Raw genomic sequence first — 27,722 nt, 5'->3', positions numbered from 1 at the left:
CATACCTCCATGTGATTTCATGTAATGTAATTATACGGTTCACTCAACCTCAACCTCAGTCGAATACTCGTGTAACATGTTGTGAAAGATTCATTGACATTAAAAAAAGAAACCCCCTGAGGCTGCTAGGCTGCAGGTAATGATTATTCTCCTTGTACATTTCTTTATTGTGATATACTGTTTAGTCTCAATACTGCGACAACTGAAAAAGACAATATTCAATTAATAGTAATTAGTCAGCAAAAAAATAATTGGCAAATATATGGCTCAGTTAACTCTTTAAGTCCTATTTTAAAACAAAAATGCCACACATGTGATGGTGCCAGCTGCATTTCTTCGTCTTTCATTATTCATAAATTGAACGTCTCTGGGTTTTGGGCCGTTTGGTGTTTTATCTACCGATGAACCAATCGGTTCATTCAGAAAATAATGAAAATATGCAAATGAAATATAGATAAATTGCCTCACGCACACCTGACCAGAAAGGGCCATTTTGTTTTGCTGTGAGCAAACAAGCATCTACCTGAAGGTCAACAGACAAAGATACAGCAGTTATGTATCAATCAAAGGTCAAGATTGTCTGTGATTTGGCGGATTACAATAAATAATAATAAAAAGCACGTTGCACCTTAATGGACTCTAACCTCACACATGCGCTACCATTCACCCCTTTTCTCGTTGCCATGGAAATAATAATAACCTTGATGCCCAGTCTACTACAATCTGTTTTTTTACTAAGCAAAAAACACAGTACAGGAACGCCACTGCAAAGACAGAGCTGTTTGCATCGTGACTCTGATGTATTAGTTATCGTAACGACTCGAGTTGAAATTAATTGTTTCTCTTTAAAACGGTTTATCTCAGTGTAACGTCTTCATTCAAACTCCACTTCGTCGCTGGAAGGAGCCGCGTTGCCTCCTGTTCAAGTGCATCTCTCGGAGCCCCAGCGCGTGCGATCTGACGTAAGCCCCACGTGGACCCGCCCCTGTGTCGGCCCCTCACTTCCTCGTTATTGTTCCGTTACTACGGCGACTATCCAGCGCCGTCGCCGGTTGGCGGAGCCGCTGTGACGCCAGAGTGATGTCGGGATTTCCTCTCCCCGCAGGGCTCCGTGTGACGGTGAACCGGAGCCGCAGACAGCGCGGAAGGGAAACGGCACGTACTGTTCACACGTGAGCCGTCAAGTTTCACCGAGTGTCCTGGACGCGTTTTGATCTGAGCAACGGGGCCGCTTCCGGGGGAGATGTGTCCATATGGTTGTGGAAGAGAAGTTTGATGACAAAAACTTAGAAAAAGAGACAACATGGTCAACCGCATCTTCATCTGCCTTTCCTAAACACAAGATCTGAGATCTGTGCTGCTGCTAAGGTGACCCGAGCAAGGCCTGCTTCAATGTAAGTGCACTGTGAATGAAAACTTACATGTCTGTTAGGCTCACACTGCAGCTCCACAGCACAGCTGATTGGAGCTGTAGTACAATGGAGGTACTGTCATGATAATGAGACATGTTCAGAGATGTATTGATTAAGTAAGCTAGCCAGGCAATAAGCTAAAATGTGAGAAAAAAAGTTGTGTTTATCATGTAAGGAACCAAATTGTAAATGTCATATGTTCGATGGTGTTTTGCAAACTGGTCTGCTTCGGCACTATTGATTATCATCTTTTTGGAAACACATACATGACAAGGTCAGCTAAACATGCAGTGGAAGCGAAACATCTGTATCTCATGACATGTGCTGAAGTTTGCCTTTGCTGATATGGGTCTTATTGACTTTTGCTGCCCTAATTTCGGGGCTTTCTTTTCTTTACCTTGTACTATTTGGTTTAGATGTTGTTTAGCGCACAGCAGCTTAAACGCAGACAGCTGTTTGTTTCCTGACATGTTTTCAGGCGAGTCCAAATTTGACCAGCAGGAATTTCGGCAGCTCTTGGAATGCAGGGGTATAGATGTCTCGGCGGTAAAGAAAGCTCTGCGATGTTCGCAGCCATATGACAAACTTCACATGATATAGGCACTGAGGGCTGCAGAAGAAAACACAAAAACTCTTTCATGCTTTTTCTCCCCCACAGCGCTTGGTTCTCATCATGCTTTTACATATACACTGACTTTGTGTTGCTGTGTATCTCCCAGCAGAACTTATTCTATCCATTCCTGTTATGCGGCTCTGTCCGCGCTCCCTGCTGCGTCATCTGTATTGAATCTCATTATTGAACACATTCTCTGGACGGTCTATCTGCACCCCACACACAGTCTGGCTGACCTTGTCACGCAGCTTTGCCATGGAGGGGATCAGTGACAGTGTACGGTCACACTGGCAGCTCAGATGTCTGCTCCCGAGCTCCCGGGGCCTGCCGGCAGGTCGTCTTTAAATAGATAAGCACTTTAGTTGTATGCCAGTGAGGGGCCGTGACCTCTGGACAAGGTGGTTCCTCAAGTCTATCTGTGTCTCAGAGGGTGATTCAGCAAAACACGGCTCTTCTGTAATAGTTCTCTTCTCTGGGTTAAAGGAAGGCAGAACAGGCAGACTGCTGTGTTTTATTTCTCCCACTTCTCCCACTGAGAATTTAGCTAAAATGTCAGCTTGGAAGTGTTTTTTTCTTGGAAAGAAAAAAATATTGAGACAATATCAGCTGTAGTCTGCTGCGCAGTGTATCACACCGTTGCAGCAGATTGTTGCAACTGCATAGAGGTGTTAAACAGTGCTTCAACAATTAATCAATTACTCAACTGACTGATAATTAATCTGAAACCATTCTGATAATAGAATTATCATTTCAATCATTGTTCAGGTAGGCCTGTCGCAATGATGGCCTGATCGTGATCAGTTAAGCAGACCACGAGCATTTATGCACAAGATGTACACGAAACAAACATAAAATCCAAATTGTTTTCCAGCATTTGAGGCGTGGCTGCCGCTTTAAATTAAGTCATCTCATTGCACCCTATTCTTCTGCAAAGGTTTAATGGCACCTGATTGGAGAATTAGCTCCACCAGCTGTTTATCTTGATGTGCTCAACTTCTAACATTCGCATAGTGTTAGTGGATGGAAACAATCATTTTCAAGTTTTCTTGAGGATTTTGGTACATATGGTAAGTTTGCACTACATGTGGATGGAAACCTGGTTAATCTTAGAAATGTCACAACAAATAAAATGCAAATTATTTGTGTGTCCATCAGCTGTGTTGAGCCAAATAAACTGCAAGGTTCCAATGTCAGAAAAAAAAAAACGAAAAAATGGTTTTGTTCTGAGACCATATTTCTTGCTTTCCAAAGCAAGAGGATGCCTTGTAGCAAAGCCAAACATAACAGCACAGCTGTGTGGCATAAAATGAACATAAAAACTCAAATTAAATCATTAATCACAGCTATTTGTATGACAATTAATCATCAGCTAAAATGTCCTGATTTTAACAGTCCTCCTTAAATGTGACTTGCTTGTCTTGTATAATACTAAAATGAAACAAATCTCTGGGCTTTGGACTGTTGGTGGAAAAAATACAAGTATTTGAGTACCTTGGGAAATGGTGATATGCTTGTTTCACTATTTCCTGACAATCAATCAAGAGTGATCAATAATGAAAATTATTAGCTGGAGTTTTCGGCATATACGTCAGATCTCTGATGTAATCAAATGTCATGAGATCTCAGAGTCTTTCAGCTAATAATAAGCCTGTTTTTCCACCGTTTCTAAAAGCCAGCTGGATGTAGAGGCTCGTATCTGCAGTCATAACCAGACACCAATGGGCAAATATCTGTAGTTGTGTATTTGCAGGCTGTTGTCACACATCTGAAATGTATTTGTGATTAATGTCATTTTGATGTTCTCCCCCCAGAGGGTCTGCCATGTTCCCTGATGCCCTAGAAGCAGTTGGGCGGGTGGAGGGCCTGCCGCTGTCCTCCCCGCAACCCCTGCCAGAGCTGGAGGAAGAGGAACCAGAGGCGTCAGCGGAGAGGGGGCCAAAGAGTCGAGGCCGCTACCGGCAAAGCCTGCAGCTTTTAAAGCCCTTCAGGATAACTCACAAGTAAACAAAATTGCATTTAAGTTCATGTGGCGACCGTCTGACAGTGAGCCAGATAAAGGCGGACATAAAGACGTACAGGCAGTTTTAGGCTGCCACGCTGACAGGCAGATACCCATTTAAAGACGCACACAGACACAAAACTTCACATTTGTTGTGCTTGCTGTCTGGTGTGCTGTGTGTTAGGAAGTAGCAGGAGGCCATGATAAGGGGTGGGAACTTATCCCCCAGCGACAGACGGCGCTGTGTTTGAACATATGCCGACTGATAAACTGCCCCTGAACTTTTTTTTTTCTGTTTTCGCTGCTCTCTCAGGTTTCTGTGAAGAGCGTGCAAATTACTGTTCAAACACTGTGGGCATGATTCACCTTTTGTCGACTCTGGCAAGCAAAGGAGCGGCTTCTATGAGGGCCTCCTCCCGCGACATAGCACCTCTGTGTATGCCTAGGCTTTTAGACATCTCACCCATTTTCACGTCTTCTTCCCTATTCCAGGCACCAGCACCCAGTCGACAACGCCGGCCTCTTCTCATTTATGACTCTGCACTGGCTGTCCCCGCTGGCACTGAAGGCCTACAAGGCGTCCAGCTTGTCCATAGATGACGTGTGGGGACTGTCTTGCCATGAAGCCTCTGAAATCAACTGCCAAAGGTGAGGTAACTGGCACTGGTGAGGTTTGCCTGATGAAAGTGACCTGCGGTGTTCAGAAAACTCCATTAGATGCTGAAACACGGTGTTCCCAGAAAGCTGCAGTTGAGGGGGGAGACGTGGCATGAAAAGGGTTTGTCGAAAGGTGAGGTTATACCACGTAAGGGTTATTTGGGAGTTGTCAAACTCCAGTCACCTCATCCCCTTCAAAGGGTTACTACACCCTCAGTTTCTGCCAGAACCCTTCAAGTGTATTTTTAAAAATGCAGCGTAGGAGGCGTCAGGGGCGACACTGACTGACCGCCGCTCGGTAGCATGGACGGTGTGGTAGAGCTGGATGTCCAAGCTAACCAGCCATGAGAAGCTGCTGTCAGACTCTCTGCATCTCTGCTGGAAAGACAGGGCGAAGACTGTGTGGGTACCGGTGCTGCAGCTCAGCTAGCGGCTCCACTACGAGAGGCTCCTTGCTGTGTTTCTGTGGGGGAGAGTCAGTGCATAGCCATAGCCCTTGCTGTTCTTCGGTATTGATGCTGTTCAAAATATCTTTTTAAGCTCTGAATACAGCGCTGTTATTGGTGGGTCCGTGTGTTGCATTAACTGCAACTACAAAGGAATAATCTTCTTCATGTGCAACAATGTCTTTCAGCTGGCACTTACCATTCTTGTTAGTGTCAATGTAGGTTAATTTCCTGAGACATGCAGGTTGTAAACTGCTAAAATGCTTAAAGTGAAAGTAATTGTCCAGTAATTTTAATAAACCTTTTCAACATTATTGTTCATGCTACCACAACCTGCAGCTATATATACGCGGCTAAAACTGGGGCGACTGTGAGTCCACGTTGCCTATTTCATCATGGTTGGCGAGCAGCCAGAGCAGAAACAAACAACCTAATTTCGAGCAGAAAAAGGTTTTGTTTTTGTTTTTTTTACACACAACATGAATTTTTTTGGAAAAATCACCTGCTTTAACATCATATGCCAACGAGAATCTTTGTGATCACGTGCACAGTGAAAAAATCTTATTCTTCATGTCGTTCCTCTTTGTAAGTCTGGTGATACTCTGTATTGTCCACAAATCCCATGATAAGACCAAAACCAACAATGACTTGATTCTACCAACAAGTATTGGCTGTGTAGCCAAAGCTATGTACAAATCCCATGCACAGTCTAGCACACCAACAAGGCAACCAAAAATAATCCCAAACAAATGCACTATTTACAAAATTGCTCAGACTTTTAAGTATATATTTGTGACATATTTTTAAAGTGTTATGTCCAGCGAGAATGAGGCTATGAGCACCAGACAGGGCGGGGAGGTGAAAAGTACTCAGACAGACTAACGCAGGGTGGCGCTGGTTTTGGTCTTTTCATGGTGATTTGTTGTCATTAGGAAAAGTATGGGATATTTCCAGCCTTATCGTGAATGTAGAATGCAAACAGCAAACTGCACTTGGCATTTTCATTACATACTCAAACACCCAGAGATCAGCTGCACTCACATGCTGCAATTGTGCACCTTCCCAGCTTTTCTGTGTGTCACTTTGTGTTACTTGATAGAATCCTGACACAGGGTACCTCTGCAAGACCAGGACACAAGATTAACGAATGCTATCGGACCTGCTTAAGTTGATTTTGTCCATTTGTAGTGCAAATTCCCTTACCCCCCTTAACTTGTAAATAATCAAATTACTAATTATAATCTAGTGAGCGTGGGACTTTTGGGGCCTCTGCCTGGTTTGCTTGGTTCATCCTTGCTGGAAATTAATTGCTGCTCCAGCGGAAGATTTTGTGTGCCTGCTAATTTTCCATTAAATATTAAATCAAATTCAAAATGGTGCTATAGTCCTGTGAAGTGAATACTAATGTTTTGCAATGAACATACATGTTATGATGCAAAGAATGATCCATTCAAGGTGAAAAAGTCATCCTCTTTGTACCCAGTGGAGCTCGTTGTATCAGGGCGTATTCAGGTGAACTGATCCATATCACACAGCACTCTCGCACTGTAGGGTCACTGGAGTTGTTTTTCTTTTTTGAACAAATATTGAGACACCGTCTTTGCTTTCGCTGCCCTACATGCGAGCAAGATGCATGTGAAACCTTGTCAAACAAGTTGTAGTCGGCAACGGGAAAGTGCAAGTCCAAAGTTGCTTTCTCAGTATAAATATGTGGTTTCCCGCCATGTAAACAACTGCGAAGGATTTTGTATGTTTGTGCTGCACAAGGTCAGTCGAGACTTCATTGATGAACATCCAGTCTTTCTTTACCTACACAGGAACATTGTGCTGGGATGGGAGGCTGCTAAGAATAGCAGGGATTAGAGATTACGGTGTGTTAGTTCCTGACTTGGGTGGTTATGTCATTAACTCCTCTACCTGCGATGCACTGTGTCTCCCTGTCACACTCATTAGGTGTTGCTGACTGAAGCCAGGCTGGACACCATGAGATAAAAGTCACTGTTTGCCTGCCAAACCTCAGCTTGAGAAATGCCTTTTTAAGAATGAGCAATAAAGATTTACAATGAGGTTATTGGAGCGCATTTAGTTTTTATCGCTCCCTGAAAAGAAAAGAAAACCAATGCTTTTTCCATTACTCACGTGCTGTCGAGCCATGGCGCCATGACTTGGCAATATTGAAGAGGGTGGCTATTTGAGGAAGTTTGCTATGGTGTCTGGTGACAACTGTGTGGGCTGTAAATGACCTGTTCTGTTTAAAGGCTCTGGCTCAGGGCCTGGAGGTTCAGCGCTGCTGCTGCTTTGTGTGTTAAAGAGCACATAGAAGGGAAGCAGCAAAGGAGCGCAAAGCTATCACATTGGCACGGGTGGGCGATGGAGTGCATGAGCAGAGTCGCTGGAGACGGGAGGTCTTTATTTTGTGTTTACATAGCAAGAACGGTTACGCAACACTAATGCAAAGCAGAGATGATGGCGAGAGGGGGAATGGGAAAAGCACCCTGGGAGAGTTGACACTTGTTGGTGCTCAGTGAGGTGCGAACCTTGAATGCGATGTCCTGGCCAACACTCTCTTGAAACATCAGCTCCGCTTGCCATCTGGCAAACTGTGACGGTGGCTGTGAGGAACATTTCAGCCATGTTTAAAAGCAAATCATTCCTCCTTTGGATCCCACACTGTCGTTCTGACGCTCGCATTTCCATTTATGTGTGACCAAGCACACACTTAGAGAGCCGCTGTTGTATCGTGCATTTTTGAAATCTAGGACACGATGTTAATCATGATGATGAAAACTATAAATACACACGACTTTGGATGGACAGTGTATTAATATTTACCATTATGTAGGAACAGGTTAATATGAAAAAATCTCTTTTTTTTGATGTTTTTTTTCAGTACATTATTAACTGTTTCTGGTCTGATCCCAAAATGATAAACTCAACTCAAGCTGCGCTCTATGCAGTTATTGGGCTGAAATTAATTGTAATTTCTTAAATCCAACACCATTTGACTTCAAGTAGTAATTATCAGTCAGTGTGAGAGTCTAGTTGGTTTAATGTTCTGTCTATCTCTGATACGTTTTTAATAAAGTCATTAGGGCGTAAATTACTTTCTGCAGCTGCTCTGCTGCGGCTTATAGAGTCATTAGCACTGATGCATTTGGCCAACAAGATATTTTACCCTGTTCAAGGGGCATTATACAGCAATAAAAGTGCATTAGCACGTCTTAAACATGTTTGGCACTACCTTTCTCAGTCTAATTATGTGATGCATCATTCATGATTGTATATTGTAGGTCACCTTTACCTTATTGTCAGCCTAGCTGCCTTCATTTTTCTTTTGTGATTTTTTTTAGATCGGGCTGTCTATATCCCCCATTGTGCTTTCAGGCAGTCTGATTAATTGGAAGTGCAACTCTACAGCTTTTAATCAACTTAATTTAAGGAACAGTAACAACACATAAAGTATTCTTTTCACTTATGATAATTTTGCCCTTCAAAAATGCCAACTTTTACATGTTAATTGGTACTATAACAGCACTTTGCGTAGCATTCATGTGCCAGAGTGGTTCAAGAGGGGAGCAATTTGTTTGACTGATTGTTGAGACTCATCAGTCAGTGAATTAAATTCCATAACAATGTAATGATGTCTGGTTGAGATGTGAGCTCATATAGCCCGTCTTCATTTTGCGCTCCTGGTTTCTGATTCCAGGCTCGAAACTTTGTGGCACGATGAGCTGAAAAGGCGAGGGCGAGAGGGGGCGTCCCTGACAAGAGTCTTCTGGAGGTTCTGCCAGACCCGCATGCTGGTGGCCACCTTTTCCCTCCTCCTCACAATGGTGGCAGGCTTCGTTGGGCCCGTGAGTACCGTCCAAATCCTCCTTTGCCTTTATACTCAGCTGATTTGGCTAATATGCCTTTCAGCATGGTGGCTGGCTCGGAGTCCCAAGTCCAGTTGTATTTTTCTGAAAATCGCTTTATCCCGTTTCACGCTGGTCTAGAAATTGAAATGAAACCATACTGGGAGATTACAAAGCCTTAGATAGTGAAACCCATATTAATGCCATAGATGAGCTGGTTTGTACCCAGTCACGCTTTGGTTCAGAAATATGCTTCTCTTTTTGTATCTTGTTTTAGATTCCCCTCCAGAAACACTCCATATCAGACATTTTAAATAATCACCTTAAACTAAATGGCAATTATGTTTGGAATTCCCAGTTTATGATATTACTGAGTCGGCCCCATTGTTCCTCATGCTCTAAGCTGTTTATTTTGATGTGATGTTACGTGTACACTATGTGCTTGCTACTACCCGCAACTAATAGCATTAACTGGATTTAGTTCTTACACAATGGCACATGTGTCTCACATTCCTGACTGATTTATTTAGCACACTTAAACAAAGCCGTGTTGCATGTATTATCTCGGTATGTTATCACTTCCAATCTTGTTTTACATATTTGACTGTTCACTAACTGTAGTCTTCTCATGTCATCGCCACCAGGCCTTTAAATTGCCCTGTCCATGGAGACGTTATTTACAGTCTTTCGTGGTTATTTTACTCATATGATCTCTAATTGGTTGATTTAAGTTATTCTCTTTCATCTTCTTCTTCTCATCTTATTTTTTTCTTTTTCATGTGGTCCCTGCCCAGCTGATCCGTATCTATAGAATTTCCTAAATTGTCTCTTTCTCCTCCTTCTCCTGTTCCACTTTATCTCCTCCACGTTTCTGCTTTTTGTCTGTGTTTTATGCTCTTTTCTGTCTGTTGTTTCTCCGCTGTCTCCTTCACCGTCTTTTCCACCCCGTTCACCGTCTCCCTGTTCGTCCCCAGGCTCTCCTGATTCGAGCTCTCCTGGAGTATTCCCAGAGCTCAGAGAGCTACGTGCCGTACGGGCTGTCTCTCGTAGCCGGGATCTTCCTCATGGAGCTGATGCGCTCCTGGTCTCTGGCGCTCATGTGGGCCGTCAACTACCGCACTGCAGCACGCCTCCGTGGGGCAGCTCTTACTTTTGCCTTCAACAAGATCCTCCGCCTACGCAGCACTAAAGACATCGGCCCAGGCGAGGTAGGTGATAAAACACTGGAGGGGACTCATCTCCAAATTAACAAAATCATCCCTCGCTGCGGGGCACCGCATGCACATGATTGAGATGGATTTCATTTCTGCTCTTACACCGTTCCTGCTTAGATCTCTACAAATCCCGTAGCCTGAGGGAGGGGAGTCTGTCTGAGATTAGTCATTACACAGCTTAAGAGGAATAATTGTCCAACAAGTAAACGTGGGAATAAGGACAACTATATTTGTAAAATTGCTTTGATGGTCTTGGTGGTGAGGTTTCAGTATGTCTTGTTTGAAAAGATGTAGCTCATTGAAGATTTTTTATGTAATTTGCATGTAAATCTCTGTCTCTCTACCAAGCTGATCAACATCTGCTCCAGTGATGGCCAGCGGCTGTATGAAGCGGTGTCAATGGGCTGCCTGCTGGCTGGGGGGCCCCTTGTGGGAATGCTGGGTGTGTCTTACACTGCATACTTCCTGGGCCCCACTGCTCTGCTGGGGTCAGCCATTTTCATCCTCTTCTACCCAACCATGGTACGACTTCAGCCAAAGCATCTGTAACAGTGAGACAGGAGCATAAAAGGCTGATTCAGTTTAAGTTTTGAGGCTTTTGTGCGATGCTGTCGTTACAACAAAGTAGACAAAACACAGGATACATTTATTACAGGCACACAAACTAAATTAATGAGTGCGTAACACAAAGACAGACAGCTGTCAGTGTTTTTAACATAGTGTAAAGTACAGTCAAGTTCAACAACCGAATGTAGGTTCATTCTTTCATTCAGACTTTTATAAAATTTATACCAAGTAATGATCGCACACATTAGAGCAGTGAAAAGCGATTTAATTGCAGCAGTTTCTCAACGTTTCACCAAAAGTTGATGACCACAATAGTTGCATTATTGTTGGCTCATTGTTTTCTGCGCTATAATTTTAAAAATTTGATTAGCAGATGACATGAGTAGTCATCACTTCAGAATCTTTACATTAATTCAAGCTGTTGAAGGCTACAAAAAGCACTTAATAAAAGCATCATAACTCTTTGGCCATCAATCTCCTGCCAACTTTGTAGCTGTTATTTTCAAATTACACTCGGTCTCAGCCGGAGCCTGACAGCCGGAGACCCTGGTATTGATGTGAAAGACATTTATCACTCCGGTCCCCCGGACAACCCTGCAGCACAGCTAATGTGATTGTGTCTGCTTTCATTTCCTCCCCTGCCACTTATTTCTCTTGTCATCACTTCCTCTGTTGCTGTCTGGGCAGATGCTTGCATCGAGACTGACGGCGTATTTCCGCAAGAAGTGTGTGGCGGTGACTGACCGGCGCGTGAGGCTGATGAACGAGATCTTGTGCTGCATAAAGTTCATCAAGATGTACTGTTGGGAAGATGCCTTTGCACAGAATATTCACAGTGAGTGGCTTTCATGTTCCCAAATGCTGCAGCGATATCACAATTCGCTGCTCGCTTCATGTTTGCGATCAGGACCGAGTGGTTTTCTAGAGATGAAAACTTCATGCTGTGTAGTGCTTCTTTTTTTTTTAGGCTTTTTATTCCCAGCTCACTCAGAATAAAGGGTCACCTCATTTGAATACCTGTCACTGTTGCAAATGAGTAACTAATTGGCCAGTTTATCACCTGAAATTAGAGTTATCCTCTTAGTGAACTGGCGAGATAACCCTGACCCTAAATCCATTTTCATTAGCTTGCTCCGTTTGTCGTTCCCTGTGCCATCCTCTATAATCAAGGCCAGTTTGAATCTCTTGGCTTCAAGGTTAATTTTCAAGGTGTTTAGGGCCTTATAATACGTTGAATGACTGTCAAGGCTGCTCTACTTATCCATGAATTAGCGATGGCCTTTTCTCATGAGGCCCTCGCTGTAGGTTGTGGATAAGGATCATTTTCCACTTTTAATCATGCTCCAAATTAGCCAGGTGGGGCTCGTTTTCACTGCTGTCCTTTGATTACCTATTATAATCATAATTAATTGGCATTCAACTTAATGGCCAATGAATCTGAAGAGTAACAGTGTCATTCCCTTCAATTACTATTGTTGTTAAATTGATCACAGTGTTTTTCGCCCCGGGGCGTGTGACGTTTGCTTTGTAATCCATGCAGAAACATACATAACATCCAAAGCAAATCCCAAGGAGAATAACATGTACTAGGAGGAGGGAGTTCTTTTATTTCACACACAGTGCTGCTGGGGCTGAATTAAAGATGCACAAGCTTTTTGTTCCACTGTTTGCACCCAATGAACTGGGTGAACAAAGCAGCTAGCGTGTACATTTGGGAGATACAAACATGGAGGAGGGGGGAACGGGATTTGGGCATCACACTTGGACAGTTATCAAGGTTCAGCAGGTTTTGAAGCCCCTTTCATACCATGTATGGATGTGGGGCCCTTGTCCTCCCTCTTGTATCTATTTCTGTCCACTCGCTGTGTGTTGGTTTGGGACTCTTATGGTGCTGTTGATTGAATGTTCACTGGAGAACCCTTTGGGAGTCACTCAGCCCTTACTTTATTTTCTCTCTCTTTTTCCTCGTCTTTGCCTTTTTATCATCTCCCTTTCTCTCTTATCTCTTCAACAGAGGTGCGATCAGAGGAGAGGGGGATACTGGAGAGAGCCGGGGTCGTCCAGAGCCTCACGGTGGGAGTGGCTCCCATTGTCGTGGTGATAGCAAGCGTGTGCACTTTCACCCTACATATGGCTTTGGGTTATGACCTTACTGCAGCTGAGGTATTTAAATCTGATAACCTGTAGACACCATTTAAGCTGTTTTTGCCAACCATCAAATTCTATTTTCTGGGGTTTGTTGCATCTGTCCTCCTCCTTTCTTTCCTTCTCTCCACTATTGCTCTTTAATAAAAGCATTAAAATGAACCCCGAACATCCAAATGTGTTTTTTTAAGATGATGTGACAAGTCTCGTTATCCATTCTGAACATTTATAGATTTTAAACTCTTGCAAATGTCAACTGTCTCCATTTCTGCACATCCCACCTCAGGCTTTTACTGTGGTCGCAGTTTTCAACTCCATGACCTTTTCCCTCAAAGTCACACCGTTGGCTGTGAGGTCACTGTCGGAGGGTGCAGTCGCAGTCAAAAGATTTCAGGTGAGAAACATAGAAAAGCCTGTCAACCACCTCCATACAGCCACCTAAATTCCCAACACAAACATGGTCAGTATGGATGTCATTAAGACGCCCAGTCTGTGTTGTTGTTAAGCGCACAGTAGCTCACTAACTGCACTTGTGGATACAGTATGTCAGTGGGCAAGCAGGTTTTACCAGGCTCAGAGCCAATCAAAAGGTGCTCCCATTTATGTTGAAAATAGGCCTGCCCACACCACATTCTGACATTTTTAACACACTTTATTCCAAACACATGGCAAAAGTCACATGTTAGTGAGAGATGACCTCAGAGAGCCAGCTAGGATTAAGTAAGCAATCATTTCTGCCAAGGATGCACCAAAAGGCTCAAGGCATTCTGTGTTCTCTCACTAAAGCAGGGCAGGTAATGTTGTACTGAAGGACGGGTCAGACTGTATGTATTGACACTGCTGCCTATATCTCATGACTGAGCACAACCTCAAGTATGTTTAGCCACGTTAAACAATCTTTAACATAAGCAAAGACAGCAACTCCAAGCTTCTTTTTGTACATTTATTTTTTGTCATGCACAAAATACATTTCATTGAGTTGGACATCACAATGTGTGTTCAAAATTAAACTTACCCATCGCATTTGTCTCCACAGCGGCTCTTTGTGATGGAGGACAGAGAGGTTGTTTTGGGCAAAACGGAGGATCCTCGCAATGCAGTGGAATTTCAGGACGCCACGCTGGCTTGGGAAAAGGCGCGCCCTCCGGCTGCAAAGCCTAACCCGCTTCCCAAGAAGCGAGGAGGAATGAAGCGCGTCCTGCGCAGGGAGAAGCTCAGCCTGTACATTTCCACAGAGGACAGCAAAGGAAACAAGGAAGGACCCAACGCACAAAGTCTCCTCACAAATATGGAGCAGGAGAGTCCACAAAGCACCATCTCCTCCACCCAAAGCATACGACCTCCGCTGCACAAGACCCTGCACCGCATTGACCTGCGCGTTAAGAAGGTAACAGCGCACATGCATAGATTAAGTAGATTAAGGACATTTTTAGTCAAGGAGATGAACAAATCTTTGCTTGCTTCATCATTAGTTCCCACAATGCCACTGTTTTTATCCTTTCTAGGGTTCACTGGTTGGAATCTGTGGAGGTGTCGGTAGTGGAAAGAGCTCTCTTCTGTCTGCTCTGCTGGGACAGGTAAGATTTGCTCTCTTTTAGTTTCCTCTTCAGACAGCACAGACGTGATTGACAGCAACAAGGATAGCTTTATTCCTTTTGAGCCTTTCACTCACGCACGATGCCACACAACGACCTGCACTTTGAAAGGGAGTGTTTTAAGTGTTTCCTCTGCTTCCAACCATCTGTGTTTGTGTTGCAGATGACCCTGCTAGAGGGAAACGTAGCGGCCAGTGGTGGCTTTGCTTATGTGTCACAACAAGCTTGGATCCTCAATGACTCACTGAAGGAGAACATCCTGTTTGGAAATGAGTATGACCAAGACAAGTAAGATCAACTACTGTTCCATGATGTCATGAAGAACAAAAGCGATAAAATGTAAGATTTATCCCTAATTTAACATCGTCGTTTCCCCGTCAGATACAATGCTGTCCTGGAAGCCTGCTGTCTTCTCCAGGATCTTGCAGAGCTCCAGTATGGAGACATGACTGAGGTATCTGTACAAATCTGCTTCTCAATAATATGATTTTAAAATGCTTAAATGTTTCTGTACACTTAGTCTGAAATGGCATGTTCAACAGTTTTAGTTTATGTAACTGTTTGCAATTCAGTGCAACCACAACAATTGGAGAGTTTTACAGGGCTTTTTTTCATTCTTCACTAGATTGGAGAGAGAGGTGCCAACCTGAGTGGAGGGCAGCGTCAGAGAGTGAGCCTGGCACGTGCCCTCTACAGTGAACGGCCCATACTCCTGCTGGATGACCCCCTGAGCGCTGTTGATGCTTGTGTGGGTTCCCATGTCTTCCGTAAAGCTATCAGGGGTGTTGCCAAAGACAAAACAGTGCTCTTTGTAACCCACCAGCTGCAGGTAAGGAACTGTCTGTGCACATCTGATGGTACCAATTTTTTCCCAAAATAACTGATGCATATTGTAGTAGTTTCAGCATTGTGAAAATATTTCATGCCTTTTTGTCCCTCTCAATCGTTTTTTCTTCTTTAATGACCTGTAGACCTGAAGATTAGCTGATTAAAGTTTAAAGCTCTGCAAAGTGTGTGCAACGTTAAATCACTGAAATAAGATTTCCTGTAATCCCATTTTGCCTTTGTTCTTTATCTTTTTACTTTTAGTACCTGTCTGAGTGTGACCACGTTATTCTGATGAAGGACGGGCAGATTGCCGAGTGCGGCACCCACGCTCAGCTCATGGCTAAAGAGCGCGACTATGCCACCCTATTCAACAGCATGCAACAGGAGGTAAGGCCACGGTCACATGAAGCACCAGCCAGCTCTTCTGAATAAGGCAACTTTGCCCCCTCTACACAAAAACACTGAATGTTACAAACTGAATAATTCATAAGCAGAGAAAGGCAGGCCCAATAGCTGAGAAATGTTAATGCCTACATGGCCTTCATTATCTATGCACGCATTGATTTACTGGTGAGCTGCTAAAGACCCTGTCACCGATATATCTGTTTAAATGACTTGCAGGGTGTTGTTGTTTCGCCTGCTGTGATTTGTGGAGGTGGCGTGTTTCAAAACTCACTTTCTCTCCCTTCCTATGTGCCTCTTAGAATCTGGTGAAAAAGAATTTAAAGAACAAACAGCAGAGGACGGGTGCCGAGAGGGCTGACAGCGCTGTTGATGTTGCCAAGGTCGGACCAAAGGTGGAAAACAAGAAAGGAGGTGAGAGCCCCTGCAGCTTTTCATGCTCCACATGTAGAATGAATGCTAATTGCTTATTTTCCATGAGAGTGGTTCACAAGTAACTTCTGTCTTGCTTTCTTTCTTTATGTAGAACAACTGATGAAAGCTGAGGAGAAGGGCTCTGGTGCAGTCAACTGGTCTGTGTATGGCGCCTACATCAAAGCAGCAGGAGGTCCAGTAGTCTTCATCATCAACGTATTCCTCTTCCTCTCAACCACAGGCAGCATAGCCTTCAGTAACTGGTGGCTGAGCCACTGGATCAGGCAGGGCAGCGGGGTGAGTTTGGAGATGATCCTGCTTTACAGTAACACCACTTTTTACAGTGCATTTGGCTCCCAAAAGAAAACTTCTATTCTTCAGTGAGTTGTGAGAGCTGACTGAGAATTAATCTGAACGTGCATGATTAAAAAAGTAACGGCACCACGGTGAACTTAATTAAAAGCAAGCACGAGCAGTGAAGAAACAGATGTGCCGCAAAGCGGGCAGTGGCCGCTATTGAGAAATGTGCTCGGAATAGTAAACATAATTGAACTGACTGATTTTCATGTACTTTTTATGCACTTTTCTCAATTTCATTAGAGGCAAAATTCCTACATGGGGAAAAATTGCATTTTTTTTCCCCTCAGTCGTTGTAATTTGTTGTTCCATCTGCCCTCAGAACACATCATTAATCTTGGTGAATGAAACGACGGCGGGCAACAGCATGAGACTCAACCCTCACATTCAGTATTATTCAACTGTTTACGTCGTGTCAATGGGAGCCGCTTTATTGCTGAAGACGATGAGAGGGCTGGTGTTTGTGAAGGTAAGCTTCCCTCCTTCCCTCCAACGATAGCGTTTGAAAGGAATATTAAAAAAAAGGTATATTAGTGGTGAACAGTTAACTAGTGCTCCTGCCTAACTGTCTTTATTGTCATTTCTTCATGCTTTTGTGGCTCCTGTGCTATAATTGAAAATGCCTGCGGGCCAAATCCATTTATCTGTCCACGGCCATGTCTCACAGCTTTACAACAACTGCATGTGTGTTTGTGTGTGTGTGTGTGCAAGAGAGACAAAGAGGCAGAGAGAAAGGAAGGGCGTGTGTGCGTGCATGTCATTGCCCCTTCGGGTATGCGTCCTCTTTTTCAAGCTAACCCATCCTGACACTGCATTGCAGAGGTTAGGTCCCCACGTTAATGTGTGCCACTTGAAATTGCTAATTTTTCAAAGATGGCTAATCTTTTTTTACCCCTAGCTGTGACGAGATCTCTGGGACTGTTGAATATTCCATTAATAGAATTAATTTGTTCTCTGCCGCCACATGTAATTTCTGTCCAATTGGTGAAATGTCTCTTGCTCATTAGGTCATGACCTTTATGTCAGCCTCCCAGAAACTCATTATAAATGAAGATTTGACAGCTTGCCTTGTGCGAGGAAAAAATAACTACCCACCACTGTGCACATGCTTAGCATATGGTGAGGTAGCATTTGTCACTCTGCAGGCAACATATGAGCGCCACTGTATTTATCCATTGTGTGTTGTCGTGTTTGAGGCTGAGCACATTGACAGACGATTCCCTTCCAACTGTTGATCTGCTCGTCTGTTTATCCGAGCCGCGATTCTTTCCGTATGCTTCTTAAAGTTGTTTGTTTACACGTGTCAGGTCTCATGTTCAAACACGGCTGTTGTTTGTGTTGTTTGTGTTTGACAGTGCACGGTGAAGGCTGCCTCCGCGCTCCACGACAAGCTGTTCCGCCGGCTCCTCCTCAGCCCCATGCGCTTTTTTGATACAACACCTCTAGGTCGTATCCTGACCCGCTTCTCCAGAGACATGGATGAGGGTGAGGCTTGATTTGTCTTGACTGGGAACCTTTCCCCCAAGAGGGCTCTCAGTCAGTGAAGTCACCCCGGTTGACAAGGTGTAGTGCCAAGACACTGTGGGATTTCAGATGGAGTCTTTCGCCTGGAGGAGTGGCTTTCTGTTATCCACTTTACTTGTATCTGCTTGACATGTTGATTTGTGGGTTGCTAAGTATAATATTTTTGTAAGCTACAGTCTCTCTCTTTGTCTCTCTTTTGTGAAAAAGAAACAGTCAGGGGGACACAAAGAGAAAGTTCACATACAGAGATACAATAGATAGATCGCACACAACACAGTGTGTCTGATATATAATATGTCTTCTCCCCAAAGTTGACGTGCGTCTCACCATGCAAGCCGAAATGCTGCTGCAGAACCTGACCCTGGTGCTGTTTTGCTTGGGAATGGTGGGCATTGTCTTCCCCTGGTTCCTGATCTCCATCCTGCCCCTGGGAGCCTTCCTCTGCATTGTCAACCGTGTCTCCAGGTCAGTCTCTCATCACTCCTGTTTGCTCTTATTGCTGTTGGCATTGAGCCTGAGATTCAAACAGAGTGTTTGCACTTTATCTCCCTGCGAGCAATTTGAGCAGTGTTACCAGTAATAAATGATTAATAAGAAACAAGTGCTCAAGTTCCTTTAAGCGGCAAGTCAAAAGTTATATCTGCATTTATTGATTTTTTGCTAACGTGTCAGCAGACACAGAGCGATATTTGCATCATGTTTACATGTAAAAATAATTTAATTCAATAGTGGATGTTGTTCAGCAAAAGGTTACACAGTCTCACTGTGAACAGAACCAACATGTTATACACGGATACTTTTAACCTCACTCACTCCCTCAGGTCCTTATTTTTGGCGGAGGATGCATCAAAGTACTGTATACACGCAAGAATGTTTCCACAGCCTGTTTGCTTTCTCATTGTTAAGCTGTCCGATGTTTGTTTTTATTATTTTTTAAATGCTCCGTACTTTAGTGCATGTTATAACAGCAGAGACTTATGAGGGAGCCGGAGCAGCAAATCTGTTAATTAGCCTATGAATATGAGCAACAGTAAAATGTAAGAGCAGAGTACTGAAGGTGGAGGAAGAAGTGCAGTGATCATCTCTACCTGTGGAGGGTTGTGGGTCATTGTCTTGATTCTTAACAGCTTCTGTGTTCTGTGGTAAATTTTGCTGACGCGACCCTGATGATCTGATGACTCTGCTTTCGTCATTATTTACGGTTTTGCAGGAATTGTGTAATAAAGGTGAATCCACTGAGGGAAGCAACAGCACGCTGGTGTCTTGGGAAATAACCAGTGTTTTGTTATTTCCTCTGCCTGAGAGATCAAGGAGAACATGACTGTCGGTGTTATTGTTTTGCTTGTGTAAAGTCAGAAAGTACAAAAACAAGTTTCGAATGTCATACTTCAACAGCTCATGTGATTTGTAGCGCCACACCCCAATAAGTAACAACAAATAAAGACTGACACATACAATAATTTTGACTTGAAAACAAGTTTGTCTGGAAAAGAGTTTTGGAGGAACTTTAGGTTCACAACTGAGCTGTGTCATCACCTTCCTGTCCCCTTCTGTGGATATGCATCGCTTGATACCCCCTCATAGTCACATTTTATACCCCTTTGTCTCTTGAGGGGTCAATTTAATTATAAAATATCTTGATTTGTAGGCAATTCCAGTAGAATTAATGTTGAACTTTGATAGAGTATTTAAGCGCACAAGAACCAAGAGGAAGACTGTTACCAAAAGGTAGTGATCTCCCCTGGCAACACTTTAAAAGAATGAAATCCCGTATGACGTATAAGTCACGAGGATATGTATAGATGTTACATCTAACTGGATCTCCCATTGAAATCACCCACTTCTAAAGCGGCCTTTATTGAGTTCTGAAATGAAACAGCCCAGGGCATAAACATGTTTGTCTGGATCACAGGCTTGGAGCGAGGAAGTGTCATGTTCTTTCCCGTTCTCTTCTGGGCTGTTATGAGAAAACCAAATGATTCATGCCAGACTTGTAATTCACATGCACCATCCATCCTGTCTTGGTGTCTAAAAGTAGAACGACACCTCGCCTTTGTCAATAAAACCATCTCTCTCACACTGCCACGTGGACGGCGAGTCTGGTGTCTCTCCCGCTGACCGTCCGTGTGCGACGGCCCTCATAATTTTGCACATGCATCGGATAGCGTGAAACGACCGGAGCTCCGTCAGGAAAGCGGCCGCTGTGTCGTGGATCTCCTCCTCCTCTGTCCGCCCCGTCTATCATTACCTGTCTGCCACACAGCTGCATCATTAGAGTTGATGCATTTTCCATTCCATCATTGTTTCGTGGTGTTTCGGTATTCAGGTGTAATTTCTGCACTCCTTTCAAGATCAATGAAAGCTGCAGAATAAAGAAACGGTTGATGGCAGTAATATCAATCTGACCAATATGTGACATGCATACTTTAGATCTTAAAACCAGAACAAGTTACCTTCACAAAGGCTTGTACCGCACATTTTATTCAGGATTTTAAAATTCGCCGTCTTTTGTACTGACGGTGGCTCATTATGGGAGTGAAATGTTTTCCATGATGCTTCCCAGTTCGATGTCATTTGTTTGAAAGATTTGCTTCTCACATGCCGGAGCCTATTTGCACACAATACCCTGCCATTTTCATTCAAATGAGGCAAACCTGAGTGGGCGCTTTCCAACCGTGCTGCAAACTTGCCTAATATGGATTCTCACAACCATTTGAGGTTACAAATCAAAATAAAATTTAGTTGAAGTGCATTTCTGGAGTTACTTTAAGTCTCCCTGTAAGTAAGAATAAACATTTTGAGACAGTATAACTTTCAATCACTTTAAAAAGTATGAATCAACATGAAGAACAAATTAAATTCCTGAGGAAATGATCTTAGACGACAGGAAAACATTAACATTCTACAAACATCTGCAGATTCTAAATGTCTGGATGTAAAATGTGCATAAAAACAGAATGCAGTGCGATTCAACCTATATTCAATTCATATGTCCTCAACTTTCCCAGTCTTTTGTTGCCCCTGTCGCAACTTGTTTGAAAGTGTTGCTGCATCAAATTCAGAATAAGCATAGAAATCAATGATGTTGATGAGGTCAAACATTAAATATATTGTCTTTCCACTGCTTTCAATTGAGCATATGTAAAAAAAAGGATGAGGAAGTTATCACAGTCTGTTTTATTTCTGTTGTATACAGTGTCCCAACCTTTTTGGAATTGGGGTTGTGTTGATATTAATAATATAAATTGAATTTTCAAAGCGGAAACTTAAATGTCTCTGTTTCCAGGGTTCTGATTCGCGAGCTGAAGCGCCTGGAGAACATCAGCCAGTCGCCGTTCACCTCTCACATCACCAGCAGTCTCCAGGGACTCTCCACAATCCACGCTTATGGAAGAGGCCACGACTTCCTCCAAAGGTGAGTTCAATGGTGCTTGTCGGAGATGGAGATCATTAAACTTTAATTTCATCTTATCCCTCGTTGTATTTTTCAGTTTACTCCTCCGTTAGTAAATATACCAAAGCTCATACCAGAAGATTTCCCCTCAGCAAGCATGGGAGGATAGAGTTCTGCTTGCCTCTGCTCCAGCTGAAACAGGTTTTTATCTCTGTCTTCAGATATCAGGAATTACTGGACACCAACCAGGCCTCCAACTACCTCTTCAGTTGCGCTATGCGTTGGCTGGCTGTCCGCCTGGATCTCATCAGCATCTCTCTTATCACTGCTGTAGCACTTCTCATTGTCTTCATGCACAATCAGATACCTCCGGCCTATGCAGGCTTGGCCATATCTTACGCAGTGCAGGTTTGTAAGCAAACACGTGTATCAACACAGAATGTGCTGGCAGCCCCAGTAGTCTGTACGGTAGAAAGGAAGGTAGTTTAAAGCCCCAGAAAGGATGAGAAATGTGGAAAAGTAAAACATCTACTGTCTCTAACTGTGAACTCTATTCACGTTTGTTTCAACATGACGGATCTATTCTCATGGAGAATGCATTGTCACGTCTTGCTGGCCAACTGTATGGATGCAAGTTTTTATGACCAGTGGCTTATGGTGGCTAATGCTATGGTAGTGTTACATTCGGACCAGGCTGTAGAAGCCACATTACTGATTCAGTTCACTGTGTCAATTTTACTCATTCTCCTTTTTGGAGGAGCATGCATCAAAGCAAAGGCTGATTGTTTCATTGTTTTTTAAATGCTCACTGTGCATAAGTATCATAATACCAAGTCTCTCATAGTAATTGGTCCGACAGTGTCAATCACTAACTTTAAACTTTGCTTTTTCTTTTCCAGCTGACCGGCTTGTTTCAGTTCACAGTGCGGCTGCTCACAGAGACTGAAGCTCGGTTTACGTCAGTTGAGAGAATCAATCATTATATAACGGTAAGAGCATTGATTGGCACAGTGAGGAAGGTGGATTATGTGGCACTCAGACACGCTGCACATGGTCACATAGACTGAGACGCCGTCTAGAGTCACACAACCAGATACAGACCAGACCGATATAACAGCTTGAATCCAAGGCCGCCGGCGTGTCCAAACATGTGTGTGCTTTTGTTGTGTGCATGTGATTGTATATATGTGTGATAAGCAGCACAGCAGGGCGCAGATAGAAACCCAGCGTGGGGTCTTTACACACTCTGGAGCACACGACAGGGCTTGTTTCACACAACAGCCATCAAACACAAAGATACGAATGGCAACTCAACTTTTTCTTTTCTGTCTCAAGTGCAAAGAAAAGCTCATAGAGTGAAAATCACTGCAAATCAGTTTGGGGGCTTGCACCTCAACAGAGATTTAGAGATTAATACCAGATACCATCACCGTTCCTTATCTCAGTGTCTCGAGAGTGAAGCGCCCCGTCGAAGTCCTGAGGCAGCTGCTCCTGCCCCCTCCTGGCCTCAGCAGGGAAGGATCACCTTCCAGGATGTGGAGATGCGGTATCGTGATCATCTGCCGCCTGTGCTTAAGAATCTGTCCTTCACCACCCTGCCTGAGGAGACCATCGGCATTGTGGGCCGCACAGGATCAGGTATAAGTGACCCTTTGTGTTCCCCAGCCGGCAGCGTTTCCAGCTTCTTTTTAAATCCCCTTTTCAACATGTACACACAATTCTTCATGCAGCGTCTTTTCAATTTGCAGGAAAATCCTCTCTGGGTGTAGCTCTGTTCAGACTCGTGGAGCTGACCAGAGGCTCTGTTATCATTGACGGAATCAATATTGCCCAGATTGGTCTGGATGACCTGCGAAGCAAGCTAGCCATCATTCCTCAAGAGCCGGTGCTCTTCATCGGGACAGTCAGGTAATCCAATCCAATCCAATGATTACTGGTATTAATGAGCGTTGTATCAGCTTTACAAACTTTAAAAAGCAGATCAGAGGGAATAAAAGAGAAACACCCACCTCTCAACCTCTTAAGTAGCTGCTCGAATGGAAAATCCCTGTGGTGCAACGATGTGATCAAACTGAGAGTCTGTCACATGTGTTTACATATGTATAACACTTCCTTTACATTTTGTTGGCTACTCCCTGCTGATGTGCCTTCAGTGAAGCCGCCTGTTTAAAGCTACAATTAATGTTTTTTACATCAAAACTGAGCAGAGTATATTGCACATCATCCCACTACTTGCCTGGAAATGGTTCTTTTAATATTTCTGAGTTATAGTAGATAATATTTGCTGTGTGTGGGCCCAGCAGGGATCTGGGCTGTGCCTATTAGTGTAAACGTAAAGCCTCACCAGGGGGAAATCATAACAGAAACAAAAATGGTGCTAGGTAGGAAAAAATGAAAGAGAAAAATTTGACAGGCAAGACGTTTTCAGAAACAAAACATCAGCACTGCTTTTAGAAAAACGAGCAGTCAGTTGCTCTATGGATGCCGATGTCCTTGGCCTTAGGTGAGACCTTGGTCAGCTGAGGAGTAGGAAGAACTTTATTATCAGCAGCATGCTGTACCTGTTGTCTTCATGTCGTCATCATGTTTAATCCAATTAATGAATATCACAATTCTGATTTTTTCCATCAGGACCAATTTAGACCCCTGGGATCAATACTCTGATTCCCAGGTATGGGAAGCTCTTGAGAAGACACATATTAAAGAGATGGTAAGTAATGTTTGAACACTGTCAGATAACACCAAATTCTGCATTACTTGAATAGAATAAGCTCCTAATGTTTGTCCTCACCCCTCTACATGACTGTCCTCAGGTCAGCCAGCTGCCTCATTCGCTCCACTCAGAGGTGACGGAGAACGGAGAGAACTTCTCAGTGGGAGAACGACAGCTGCTATGTGTGGCCAGAGCCCTGCTGCGCAACAGCAAGGTGCTGATTGTATAACACTGTTAGTTCACATGACATGTGGAACGTTGTCTGGCATGGTGATGATAGCAGCTCAAGTCCGAGATTCTCCTTAGTTTTAGAGAAAAAGAAAACAGAACCTCCAGTATCACAGAATAGTCAGTGTGTATTTGTCCCTGCATGGGATAACACTGCCACCTAGTGGTATGCATCTGTACCCCAGCTCATCAGCATGGATTAGGCATACGAGCGTCATACGGTTTATAGTGTGATGTGTTTCCTCATTTTTTGTTAATAATGCTACATTTCGACGTCTCCTGTTTTGCTGCTAATTTTGTGTTATTGTATCTGTAACATTTGCTTTTTTCTCTTAGATTCTTATATTGGACGAAGCCACAGCAGCCATCGACACTGAGACAGATCGCCTCATCCAGGAGACCATTCGCTGTGCGTTTGGCAGCTGCACCACCCTCATCATCGCCCACCGTCTGAACACCGTGATGAGCTGCAGCAGGGTCATGGTCCTGGACAACGGCCAGGTGTGTATAAAGGCAACATGACTGATTGCGCGATCACACGTTTCGGCTTCTTGGTTGAAACTCATTCATGTTCATACGCCCCTGATCTACCGTGTGAATTGGTCCCTTTGAGGTGACGGATTGGATAAGGCGGTGCACATTTTGCTCTTGTGCTCAACCTGACGTTTGTTACAAGTAGTGAGCATGAAACGCACACAAATGATTACCAGTCTGTGTCACCCCTTAACCCTGTTAATAAGTCGAGTTTACCTCTGGAGGGGTTCATCAGTGTGCAGAGTTTAGAGGGGTGAATGAAACTTGATTGATCAAGATCGACAAGATTCATGGTGTGAATTTACCCCTAACTTGTTGCCACTCTGTCTGTGCAACCATGCTCAGGGCAGTTTCTACACAGACATAATGAAGCTTAATTACTTTATTATTATTAGATAACCTTAAATGGTCTAACTCTTGTTACAAATTGCAGTAAATAGCGCATATTCAGCTCTGTATCTATGACTTTTGATTAAAGATGATACACAACAATTGAAAAATTGTTGTGTATCATCTCTTATCTTGTCTGTCTGTACCATATGATATCCAGTAAGCAGGAGAAGTCTTATAGTTTGGCAGCATCAGCACTGAGGGAGTGTAAAGTACCTTAAAGTGATCAATTAGTGCTGGTTACACAGAAACTTGCAGCATACACCAAAGCGTAACAAGGCTGTCTGAGGACGACGTTTTCCAGACAATCACGCTCTTTTCTTATGCTACCCATGGGAAATAACTGAGGTTGCAGTGTTCTTCAGGAAAATAATATGCCTTGATTTTTGTTCTCTCGACAGAAGTTCATGGAATGAACAAGTCGGGCCTCTGATTTTATATGCTGGTACTGATCACTGTTTTATCCTTTTCATTCTCGTAGATTTTGGAGTTTGACAGTCCCGCTGCTTTGCTGGCAGATGAGAACTCGAGATTCAGGGCCATGATAGAAGCATCAGAAAACCAAAGACGTTAAAAGCCACTGGGGCTGAACCTTGGATGTGAGCGACGACACCACAAAATCTTCAGTGGAATACCTGAATTGCACAAAAATAACAGAATGAACTCAATCCTGCCACGGTGCGAAAGTGACATGTTGAGAAATACAGAGGCTCTTGTTGTGGCTGCTATGTGTAACAATGTCTGTTTATTTCCAAAACCAAAGACCCAGGGACCACATCTCACTGTGCAAAAAAGACGTAACAGCCTCCTGCTCTTTGCCGCTGTGTCACAAGAGTTAATTCCTGGAGGCCAAATAATTAACTACAAATGAAGGAGAGCAATGACTCTGACAGCAGCACTTTACATTTCATGTGGACACATCGAAAGACATGCAGTGCTTCCTTTTCCTCTGGAGGCCCGAGAATCAGTGAAACTCTAAATTAGTTTTGTATTTACATGACTACCACCTCACAGTGTAGGAATTCACTGTCAAGAATTTGTGTATTATTATTATTGATTATTCAATACAATATATCTAAAAACAAATCACCTATTAACCATTCCTCGTAGGTACTGTTTAGAACATGCTATACAATGTTCTGTTTCTTTTTTATGTTTCATGCATCTAGTTCAATGTTATAATGCAGTAATTTCAGTAAGTTATTGCAGATGTGATACGTGCCTGGAGCTGTAAACTTTTTCAGGTCATATAATGGAGTTAGCCATGTAAACATGCTTTTTTAGACTGCGTGCAAGTACTGTGTGTCGGGACGAGCTAATGTTTCCTCTAAATCCAAATGCTGGAGTTTAAAATCTGCACTTTTTACACTGATGGTAGCATTTCTACCAGCAAGGTAATGCTGATGTTGAGCAAATTATGTTAAACAGTTGCGATTAAGGTTACGAACCATGGAACAGTGCGTAATGTGCAACAAAGCTGAAACTGATCAGCATCAGGATGTGTCTTCAAATGAAGTGTTTGCAGAAAGCTGGAGATTGTAAACATCTGCCTTATAATCAAGTATGTGCTGAACAATCAAGAAGAGTGCAATATCTTTCTATTGCATCGATACATTTTCAAGGTTGCCTTTGTACACTTGAGATTGTAATGTTGCGATATTTTTTTGTAAATGATTGATTTGTGTCATTAAGGGTAGTATTTTTCAATAAAAAATATTTTTATATATGCTGGTGTCTAAGATATTTTACATGTTAAAGGGGAACAATGCTGACTTTCCACATAAAAGTCTGTTAACTTGAGGAGTTCTATTACATATGCAAAAGTTGCGTAAAGCCTTTTGTGGCTCAAGGCACTTAATTTGCTGCACACACACCTGCTCCGCAGCTGACAACATGCTGCAATCAGCCAATTATGTGCAGTGTGCTGAAACTGGTCAGCTCTTAGCAAACAACATAAATTCCTTAACAAGGTAGGGACATAGCTGGTTTTCAAGCCACACGACAGTGAAATTGGATTCCTTTTCGTTCATTTATTTCAACACAAAAGTTAATCGATGCTATATGTCCTCTGTGCAGGAACCTGTGTGGGAGTGTGTGTGTGTCAGAGAGAGAGAGAGGGACAGCGCGACAACTGTGTCCACAAACAACTGGCGTCAGTATGAGTGTATCCCACTCAGACCCCCTGCTGATTAGCATTACATATTAAATAGTCAGCATCTCAGAGCCTGTGTGTTTCTTGTCCTGTGTTCACCTCCCTGACCTTACACACTGCAGCAACATGACATAATGGCATTATGGCTTGTCTCTCAATTTTATTTTACTCTCTGTCCTCCTACATTAGAGTCTGAATTTGGAAAGTCTTGTTTTAACATTACATTTTAAAGACTGCTGAACTGCTGTAACTACTGGTTGTTTTAACAGATATAGTTAAAAACA

The 27,722-nt window shown here is 43.3% G+C and overlaps 1 protein-coding gene across 1 annotated transcript; it reads left to right on the top strand.

Annotated features, from left to right (window-relative positions):
• The first annotated feature begins 1,165 nt into the window (after positions 1 to 1,165).
• Positions 1,166 to 27,003, top strand: wu:fb13g09 (multidrug resistance-associated protein 5). Its single transcript, XM_041943516.1, has 29 exons — positions 1,166 to 1,394; positions 3,837 to 4,025; positions 4,517 to 4,672; positions 8,834 to 8,981; positions 9,956 to 10,189; positions 10,544 to 10,717; positions 11,450 to 11,597; positions 12,777 to 12,925; positions 13,194 to 13,301; positions 13,944 to 14,294; positions 14,413 to 14,484; positions 14,666 to 14,790; positions 14,884 to 14,956; positions 15,128 to 15,331; positions 15,592 to 15,717; positions 16,035 to 16,146; positions 16,259 to 16,443; positions 16,826 to 16,972; positions 17,859 to 17,988; positions 18,339 to 18,492; positions 21,314 to 21,442; positions 21,643 to 21,829; positions 22,321 to 22,410; positions 22,867 to 23,059; positions 23,170 to 23,329; positions 24,053 to 24,131; positions 24,235 to 24,348; positions 24,699 to 24,863; positions 25,768 to 27,003. Exons 2-29 carry the CDS (start codon positions 3,847 to 3,849, stop codon positions 25,858 to 25,860), a joined length of 4,185 nt encoding a protein of 1,394 aa, XP_041799450.1. The 5' UTR covers positions 1,166 to 1,394; positions 3,837 to 3,846; the 3' UTR covers positions 25,861 to 27,003.
• Positions 27,004 to 27,722: the final 719 nt, after the last annotated feature.

This window comes from Chelmon rostratus, chromosome 9 (genome assembly GCF_017976325.1).
Source record: "Chelmon rostratus isolate fCheRos1 chromosome 9, fCheRos1.pri, whole genome shotgun sequence".
Classification (NCBI taxonomy): domain Eukaryota; kingdom Metazoa; phylum Chordata; class Actinopteri; order Chaetodontiformes; family Chaetodontidae; genus Chelmon; species Chelmon rostratus.
The sequence above is the reverse complement of the archived record's forward strand: the minus strand, read 5'-3'. Positions and strand labels throughout refer to the sequence as shown.